Below are 10,402 nucleotides of genomic sequence, written 5' to 3' on the forward strand. Positions count from 1 at the left end.
GATCCTGGGCTTGTTAGATCACCTGGGAGTGGGGCTTTCTCTGTGTGTTGTGGGACTGGCTGCAGAGCCTGCGCCCAAGGTCTGCTCTGGACCCCAGCCCAGACAGACTGGAAGGAACCCGAGTCACTGAGCTGGCAGAGTTCCTGTGTGCCTGGTCCTGCTGGTCCCAGTTACTCCCAGTGTTGGGACTGATGTTGGTTCCTGCTCACCTCTGATCCTTGGGTGTGTCAGAGTGCCTGGGAGTGGAGCTTCCTCTGGGTGTTGTGGGACTGGCTGCAGAGCTTACTCCCACGGTCTGCTCTGGACCCCAGCCCAGACATACTGGAAGGAACTCAAGTCACTGGGCTGGTTGAGTTCCTGTGTCTCTATATTTCTTAAATACAATTCTCATCATCTCTTTTGTCTCCCTGAGTTACAAGGAACGACATGAAAAGTTTATTATGAGAGAATTAATGCTTCTGATTTATTCTAATAGAATCAAGGTCTTATGCTGTTTCCATCACTTGTACAGCTACGATACACCCTGTGTCCTGTTTCATCCTCTAATTCAAAACCCCATTCCTTTTTACTTCTCAGCATGTTCAAATCAGTATGTTTGCCTTTTCCTACATTATGCTCATTAGAGTCATCATACTTTTAAGTTAATCAAGATTTTATTATGACTTCTGTTTGTTTTTCTCACCTAGAATAAGAAACCGAGACAAGCAATTATCCCCAAAGAACAAAATCAAAGCCATTTCAATGTCTGAGCTAACTGCTAGGGTTCAGAACTTTATGAGTTTTGTATGATTGATGATTTCCTTTGCACTGTTTTTATATAACTGATTATATACCTTTTAGTATTTTCAGATTTTTCAAAGGAAAGTCCTCCTCAGCTCAAGGTAATAAATGTTATATTGTTCCATGGATAATTGACTGCATTTTCTATGTAAAAGATACTCATTAATGCATTTCCCTCTGTATCTTCACAGCTTACCATTAAAAGGAAAAGTTCATTTCTAAACAGAGCAGTGGCAAAGAGGCAGGAAAGGTCATGGGAATCAGGTGATTTGCTGTATTATTTATTGTGGTGAGAAGTAGTTTAAAATATATGAAGTGTTTATTGCGTTCTCATCACTCTGTCTTTGCTCATCAAAGTCTGAAAAAACATTTACTTGCCCTTGTTGACACTGGCATTTGAATAAATGGCATGGAAAAGTCTGAGGGGAAAGACTTTAAAATGTAAACTTATGGGGATATTTTGATGTGAATGACTTCCCATCCTAGAGTATACACAATTTGAAATCTGTACCAGTTGAGAAAGCCTCATTGGTTGGTGATTAAATGTGTTACCTTTCCTAAATTTAGAGCTAGTTACTGGAGAATTGGCTACCACTGAGAAGCCCTGTGTTTTCTGATATTATGGAGATTTTAATCAAATTCACTCAGCCTTTGGAATTCAGACGTATCCTGTAAAATGGAACTATTGCTTAATATGTGTGTGTGTGTGTAGTAAAGTCACATTTTCTTTCTTAGCCAATTGAAAGTATGCACTCAATCTTTCTTCTACTTACTTTGCCGTGGCATTCAATATCTGCACTGACTCACACCTAAGGTCCATTGCTACAGATCATATGATCCAATATATGATAAGGTCACATGCTATAATGTAACATAATCTTATATATGTGAATGTTTCTTATTAAGTAATCATTTTAACTAAGGACTAAAAATTATTTGTTGTGTATGATACATAAGCCACAAATCCAAGTGCCTACCCAAGACATGGTCACTCAGCTTCTTACTCTGTCTCCCCAGCTACCTCTACCTACTTTCCTTTGAGCAATATAATAAATAAGATCTTTCTGTTACAATAGTGTGTTTTACAGGTGGGTGTTATGTCCCCAACTTGCCTGGTAATTTTTCAGGTGTCCCTTGTACCTGAAAAGGAAGACACATGGAACAAGACAACTACATATGTCACATCCCTGCAGGACACTGTGAAACAGACACCAAGCAGTCAAATGACATTTGAAGTTCAGCTTTCACATTTCATACAGTTCTTCAAGAATTGAGTATTCTTTCATCCTTTCATTGAACTTTTAGTTACTTAATAACATCATTATATACTAGTAGAATATTCACAATATAACACTATGAAAATTTCTGGACCATTTCTTGGGCTCAAGCCTGTGGCCCCTTCTTTTGAATTTTTCTTGCACATGTCACATACTGCTGACATCCCTTCTTCTTAAACATGGATATACGATTAAAATAAATAAAAAAATCAAGACAAATAAAACAGGAAATGCTTGATTCCCTATGAGTGATAAGTGATTGTTTGTAACTCAGATTTATCTTAACTTCCACTATGCTGTTCTGTCCCTAATGTAGGCATGACCATGGGGCACTTAAAAATATTAGTCTCTAAGTATTCCAATGTTTATGATGTTTTAACAAGCAAAATTTGATCAATTTTGTGACTTTGAAATTTGGTCTATCTTCCCTTTTCTCTCACATTCCCAAGCAATCATTCCCTATTCCTCACAAACTCATGTATTTTTGAGTAATTTTAGTCTCCACCTATTTCTAGCATATTTTGTTCCCACAATTTCTACCCTCCCATGTATTTTAGTATACATCTAAGGCTTTCAAAACTACAACTGTCTTTTAAAGAATTTTATTTTCAACTTCTCAGTTAAGATAAGTGAGTGCATTAGACGGAAAGCTTTTAATTTTAAACAATTTAAAACTTATCTATTGATATTTGGAGAATTTCATGTGACCTACCATTTTATTGTATTTTATATATTCTTATATTATCAGCAGAACCTGACAAAGAATTGACATTAATAGAAGAGCAAAGAAGTCATGTAATTAGTGAAAGGTCTGAGTCACTGGTATGTAAATACTAAACTAAAGTATACTCACTTGCTACTATGATTTTTATAAGGTAATCATAGGATAAAATCTCATGCCATATTGACCTATAGAATAACTGCTCACTATTTAGTATTTTAGTTAATTGAATATTTTATCTCACTATGATTGTTAGGATATTTTTAAAATTATCAAGAATTTAGAAATAAACTTTGTTTTTCCTTAGTTGAAAATATTTTTTCTGAAAATGATCTATATCTCTATACCTATAAAGGTAAAAAGCTAAAAAGGGATAATATCACAAAGAAGTCTGGGGAGTAAGCATTTGAACATTGGAATGAAATTAAAATGAATAAGGAAATCTTTAAAAAATAAAGTAACAATCACTTGGCTCCTTAGGAATTATTGGAAATTGTGTGTAACTAGAATTTTAACTTAATTTTAGCAACCCACCACTGATTTTACTCAGCAGAAAGATGTGGAGCATTTAACTGGAGCTGGAGATCAAAGAAGAGAAAATCAGACAAGATACACAATGGGAGGTATGAACTACATTTTATATATAGTCCTCAGATGGAGTACCTATTTAAGTGAGCTGGGACAACATGCTAGTAGACAAAGCACCTACATTGCTTATATATAGTCAAGCTTAAGAAACATTGAATTGTGGCAAGCTTAGGATGTAATTCAATGTTAAACTATAACAACTGATTTATTAGATCAACTACAGGTAGTGTAATATTTGAAGATTCTGAGGGATAATAATCACATGCAGGGATAACAGGAAACTTGAGGATGGGGAAATAATGGAGTGCATGGAGTGATCAAAAACCACTTTAGGAATGAGTGGTTTGGACGCGAAACGATCACGTGTTTGTGCACTTGTTCCTCATTGTTGCAGCAGAAGGTTGTCAATTCAGTGTGAGTGGGGCCCTCCTGTAGAGTATTCCTGTTGGGCTGGGCGAGTTTTAACAGAATGTCAAGTAGGGTCCTGAACACACAATATCCATGTTTATGTATGAGTACTCTATCTCTGGCCTGCCCCCCTTTGTTCCTACAGAGCTCTTCATACTTGAAAAGGGCTTTCTGAAACAGAAGTCCTCAATAAGTACTTGTACTAATGATATAGAGGTATGAGATAAATGAATCATAGTCAGTGACATTTAATATATCATTTAGTTATAATAATCAGAGTGATATCTCCCAGGTTTTCCAATTAATACATCCATTGATACAGTAATAATTAATTATATACTAACTAGATATTGATAGTTTTGAGTCCTAAAATGATTCTTAGTTTAAGTCCAATCTTACTGTAAACTTTTGCCTTAAATGAAATCATCCAGACACACATAAGTATACCCTGCTGACAGCCCTTCCTCTACAGTGTTATACTGATCTACATCTAGTACTGTTATGACCATGGGGCACTTTAAAATATGAATCACTAATCATTTAAATGTGATTTATGATATTTTAACAATAAACATCTGTCCAGACACCTACTTTACATTTTCATGTCTTGCCTTTTCTCTCATATTCTCAAGTAGGTGGTTTTGTTCCCCAATAATTCATACATGACTATTATCTTTCATCTGAATTTCTTATCTTAACAATTTCCACCCTTCTATGTACCTAACATCAAAGTTTTGACTAAGTCCAGGCTCACCTATTGGAAGCCCTGCCTTCATGCCTTTGCCAAAAGTCTATGCATATCAATTCCTAACATTTAATAGCACATTAGTAAATTGTTAATGAGTAAGATAAATTATGACTGTTTTAAAAATATTATTTTAAATTTTCTACCTCTAATTTATCATCTCAAAATATACACAGTCAACATTTTTTACAGTTAAAATATTAATATACAGTAGGAAAACTAGGTAATTATAAAGGACTCCAAAATAGATGTTCCTATTTTTCTAGAAAGATAGGCAATCAATGAAAGCTAAACAAAACTGATTGAACTTTCACAGAAGCAATCAGTAAGGTAAAGTAGAAACGTTTTAAACTACATGTGATGGCTAGTTTTGTCAACTAGACACCACCAAAATCCACCTGGGAAGAGTCTCAATGAGAGTTCTCTAGGTCAGGTTTGCCTGTAAATATTTCAGTGGGGGATTCATGTGATTACACTAAAGGAAATGGGAGGACTTGCCCACTCTAGGGGGAAAATTCTCTAGAAATGGGATCCTGAGCTCTATAAGAGTGGAGAAATGAAGCTGAGTCCAAGCATGCATGCACTGATTCTCTCTAAGCTGGTGGCTTCAAGTCCCTGCCATTTTGACTTCCATGCAGTGAGGACAGTAACCAGTAATTGTGAGCCAAGGAAAGCACTGCAGAATATAAAATACAGTATTCCAATCTCAGAAAATTTACACATTTATAAAAATTTAGAAATCTAATCTAAACTATTAAAAGCTGATGCAAGATTTCTTTTTGCCAATGTATTAATCATAACAACAGGAAGTGGAAACTAAGACAATACATACATGTTCATAGTAACTGTACAAAGACTAATGGGTTATGAATATGCACGTGGTGTCCTAACTCTTCTGTTATGAGGCTGATAACAATGCCTACTGTGAATCTAAAGACAACAGTATTCTAAAGTATAGATAACAGTATTCTAAAGTGTGTATGGGTTTGTTCATTAATGTTAACTTGAAGGATTTGTGAATAAAATTTTGAAATCGTTCAATATCACTGACCTTTGTACAGTCTACTATTAGTCCAAAGATACACATAAATCTTGAATGATTATAAAGATCATATTAATGAGTAGTATCAACTAAACATAAAGAGTTCTCAAAACTACAAAATTAGAATGAGTGTGATTGAATTATAGTTATGGAATTCCCAGGGAATAAATGAAAATACTATTAAAATATGAACACATAACTAAGAAGTAAACATTGCTTGCTAGTTTTACATAATACTTCTATCTTATTCATGTATTAGTCAGGGTTCTCTTGGAGTAACAAGACTTACAGAATGAAACTACATTGTAGTTAATGTTACTTAAATGTTTGTCTTCACCTGTAGCTCTATGCAAAGAAGTGACAACCACAGAAGAAAAAGGGAGATATGATAGTCAGAAAAATTTTCAGTCATTGGTAAGTAAATATCTAAATTGTTTTGTATAACCAGACAACACAAAGAAAATTTCTTGTCATATTACCCTGTGGAATAATTGTCCACATCTTATTTAATTTAAAAAGCATTTTACAGGTAGGTGGTAGTGGCACACATCTTAACCCCAGCACTTATGAGGCAGAGACAGGCAGATCTCTGTGTGTTTGAGGCCAACCTGGTCTACAAAGTGAGTTCCAGGATAGCTAAGGCTCTATTACAGAGATAAACCCTCTCTCAAAAAAACAAAACCAACCAAACAACTGACCAAACATACAAACAAAAAGCCCCAACAACAAGAAAAAACTTCATGTATGACCAACTCAACATCACCTTAATTGTGTAACTAAATACCTTCCAGAAATTGGCGTAGGCCTTTGTCTGTACAAACTCTATAGAATGTTAGTTAGTTTACTTTACTCTGCTATTTGATGAGTATGCAAGCATGTGTTCTTGCTACTTCATCTATGTCCCCCAGTTCCCTCAAAGCAATGAATTGTCTCAATGTTGATACTCTTGCATCAATTCTTCAAATAAAATCTAGTTTTGATTTTTAACTTTTTTTAAATTACTTCTTCACTTTCCGAAGAGTGGAATACTGTGCTTTATATCTTCAGGTATTGTCCTTGTCAGTAACTTGTATTTGTTTTGTGTAGTGACATCCCTTTATTTGTTGTTATCAGTACCAAATGACTTTTATTGACTAGATATAAGAAACTAACAAACGTTGCCTCTGAATACACAATGTTTGTTGGATTTTTTGCAGTATATAGTATATATTCATTGAATAAATTGAACACATTGAATTCTAATTAAAGAAAGGCTGTGTTGTGCTGTATTACAAGGTCATATTGAGGCATTTATTCACTCTGTGTTATTGAGGTTAGCTTCAGTTTCTTCATCTAAAATAAATTTTGACTACTACCATAGAAATGTAATATGGCATACAGTTGTTATCATAAGTATGAGATTCTCTGTACCAGTGATGTGAAATACATGTAGACTTCACAGATTTCTCAGTCTCACTGCTCCTTCATTGAGATATTCAGACCATCTTGAAGACATATAGCTTTATTCTGCAATTCATTTCTATAATTTTAACAGGTTATCCCCGAACCTCATCCACTGAATGAGGATATTGTTTGTTGTACTGGGATTCCAGGTCAAGAAAGAGAAAATGTAGTGAACATGGAAATGAAAGGTAAGAACACTATTTAATGTGTAGAGACTTGAAGGACATCTTATGTATATCTGGAAACACTATTTACACTAGAAGACAATATACATATCTGTTGCAGGAAATATTAAAAATGAATCCACTCCGCAAACTCTTCCCTGCCAGGCCATGTTCTAGTGCCAGCACCAGCCAGCCACATCACTATGTCCCCGCGGGCTCCTGCTATTTTCTCCCAGCTAGCAAGATCATCTCACTTACATGCAATGCTTTATACACCCCCACAATCAGTATCTAGCGCCTAGTACCCGGCAAAGCGTGATTCTTAAGGCTTAATTATCTAATCAGGTTTATATATTAATAAGATCACAATTTACAAAATGCCAATACAAAATTTTTGAGCCAAGTGATAAATACAATGTTATAACCCAATTATTCTAACCTTGTAAAAACCTTAGCTACCTGTGGCTGTTATCACACGGGGTCTGAATCGTTGTCATCTTCCCCTGCCTCCATGATGATAATTTTCCACTGTGTTCATGCTCTTTGCCCTTTTCCTCCTCAACTTCTAGCTCCACCTCTCTATTCCTGTCCAATCACAGGCCTACCACTGCCCTAATGTGATTGGACAGAGAAAATGCTGTAACACATAACTTCTAACATTAACAAAGTTAAATGGTTATAAGAATTACATCAAATCCACTCTCTATAAAAGTAAAGTTCTGTATGCCACTGAAGTAACTGAGTTAAAATGTGAGTTATTATCTGAGAAGTATTAAAATGAAATGTAGCACATGGGAATAAAGTGGGGGAAGGTATAGAATAAGATGCAAAAATAATGACCTTTGAGATGGTTTGTATATGCTTGGCCCAGGGAGTGGCACTATTAGGTGTGGCCTGTTGGAGTAGGTGTGCCACTGTGGGTGTGGGCTATAAGACCCTCACCCTAACTGCCTGGAAGCCAGGATTCTGCTAGCAGCCTTCAGATGAAGATATAGAACTCTCAGCTCCTCCTGCACCATGCCTGCCTGGATGCTGCCATGCTTCCTGCCTTGATGATAATGGACTGAACCTCTGAACCTGTAAGACAGCCCCAATTAAATGTTGTCCTTATAAGAGTTGCCTTGGTCATGGTGTCTATTCACAGCAGTAAAACCCTAAGACACCTTTCTTCAGACGATGAATTAAATAACACCAGCTAGCAGGTGGTCTTTGAAAGTATAACTGGGTTAGTGGAGCAGAGCATGTCTCCATTCCTATTACCATCTTCACTATTTGGAAGGCCTTAAGTACCCAGCACACAGAACTATGCTTGATTTTCATAAGGTAACATAGCAGGTACACCATACATCAATAATATCCAACAGCGTTTCAGAGAGGCTAAAATAAGAGAACTGGGGAGAAGAAAAACCTCAGAATGAACTACGAGGTTGTCAAATGCATCATGGCCAGTTTAAATAAGTCCATTTAGAAATATGTGATTTCTCTGCAGATTTAATGTGTGGAACATGAGAGTGAGAGATAGGGCCTAGATATGGAAAATGTTAACTGGGGGTTAATAGATTTTAATGGGAGATTTCATAGTGATCATAGATTCTCAAATTTGTTAAATCCCCTTTTGGCTAGTTTTGTGTTAACACAAAACACAGGTTGGAGTTATCACAGAGAAGGAGCTTCAGTTGGGGAAGTGCCTCCATGAGATCCAGCTGTGGGGCATTTTCTCAATTAGCAATCAAGCAGGGAGGGCCCATTGTGGGTGGTGCCTTCCCTGGGCTGGAAGTCTTGGGTTCTATAAGAGAGCTAGCTGAGCAAACCAGGGGAAGAAAGCCAGTAAGGAACATCACTCCATGGCCTCTGCATCAGCTCCTGCTTCCTGACCTGCTTGAGTTCCAATCCTGAATTCCTTTAGTGATGAACAGCTGTGTGAAAGTATAAGCTGAGTGAGTAAACCCTTTCCTCCCCAACTTGCTTTTTGGTCATGATATTTGAGCAGGAATAGAAACCCTGACTAAGACAGGGACCATGATGGATTGCCATTGCAGTTCAGTAGCTCTGGAACGTTCCATCTGTCCTTGGATTATCAAGAGGATGTTAGTTAAACAAACATTCTTTGGGAGTGACCATCATATGTATGTAACAATTATAATTAAAGGATAATAAGCTATGGATTTTAGAATGAGTAGAAGGATACTGGGAAGAATTGGAGGGGGAGAAGAGTATGGCAGAATGTTGTAAATACCATACAATATATGAAGATCTCAAAAATAAACTAAAAGGATGTATGCATGATCATTTGAGATAGAAAAGAAATAAAGGCAAACATTGATTTGAGTTCTGAGCATGCTTTTAAACAGCAGAAAAATTTCAAAGAGGTAAAGAGTGAAAACTGTTTCTCATGAGATTGAAAGGAAAATTAAGTTTGAGGCCTGTGCTGGCTAATAAGAAAATTCCAGGAGTTTCTAAGACCAGAGCAGCCAGCTGGGAGGCACAGGCACCAGGAGTCCCAGGGGAGCTGCAGGGCAGCAGGGACAGGTTCCTCTTGGCTACTGAGTGACAGAGGTGGATCAGCGTCCTTCTCTGCTTCTTCCCTGCAAGTGGAGGGCCTACCTCCAGGGAGCCCCTTAACCCAGAGACTCAGGTGAGAGCTGCCATTTTCTCTCCAGTGAGTTTCTAAGACCGGAGCAGCCAGCACAGGCCCCACGAGTCACAGGGGACTTGCAGGGCAGCAGGGACAGGACAAGCTCTAGTCAGAGACACTAAGAACATCTAACACCAAAAATCAAGAGATGGTGAAAGGCAAATGCAAGAATCCTACCAACAGAAACCAAGACTACTTGGCTTCATCAGAGCCTAGTACTCCCACTGCAGCAAGTCCTGGAGATCCCAAAACACCAGAAAAGCAAGAATTGGATCTAAAATCATATCTCACAATGTTGATAGAGGAACTTAAGAAGGACTCCCTTAAAGTAATACAGGAGAATACAGGTAAAGAGGTACAAGCCCTTAAAGAGGAAACAAAAAAAAAAAAAATCCCATAAAAAATTACAGGAGATCACAAGTAAACAAGTAGAAGCACTTAAAGAGCAAACTCAAAAATCCCTTAAGGAATTGCAGGAAAACACAAACAAACAGGTGAAGGAATTGAATAAAACCATCCAGGACTTAAAATTGGAAGTCAAAACAATAAAGAAATCACAAAAAGAGACAACTCTGGAATTAGAAATCTTAGGAAAGAAG

General features: G+C 36.9%; 1 protein-coding gene across 11 annotated transcripts in view; it reads left to right on the forward strand.

The window, feature by feature from the left end:
• Positions 1-10,402, forward strand: part of LOC116090262 (ankyrin repeat domain-containing protein 36C-like) — a 145,980-nt gene that overhangs the window by 76,248 nt on the left and 59,330 nt on the right. For 10 of the 11 annotated variants that reach the window (XM_031370501.1, XM_031370505.1, XM_031370504.1 and 7 more), the window contains 6 exons: positions 841-881; positions 972-1,044; positions 2,806-2,879; positions 3,305-3,401; positions 5,905-5,975; positions 7,096-7,192. In XM_031370501.1, coding sequence (XP_031226361.1) covers positions 841-881; positions 972-1,044; positions 2,806-2,879; positions 3,305-3,401; positions 5,905-5,975; positions 7,096-7,192 — 453 coding nt within the window. The remainder of the gene's footprint in view (positions 1-840; positions 882-971; positions 1,045-2,805; positions 2,880-3,304; positions 3,402-5,904; positions 5,976-7,095; positions 7,193-10,402) is intronic. The other variant, XM_031370503.1, reaches the window with a different exon arrangement.

Source organism: Mastomys coucha, unplaced genomic scaffold, assembly GCF_008632895.1.
Source record: "Mastomys coucha isolate ucsf_1 unplaced genomic scaffold, UCSF_Mcou_1 pScaffold15, whole genome shotgun sequence".
NCBI lineage: Eukaryota > Metazoa > Chordata > Mammalia > Rodentia > Muridae > Mastomys > Mastomys coucha.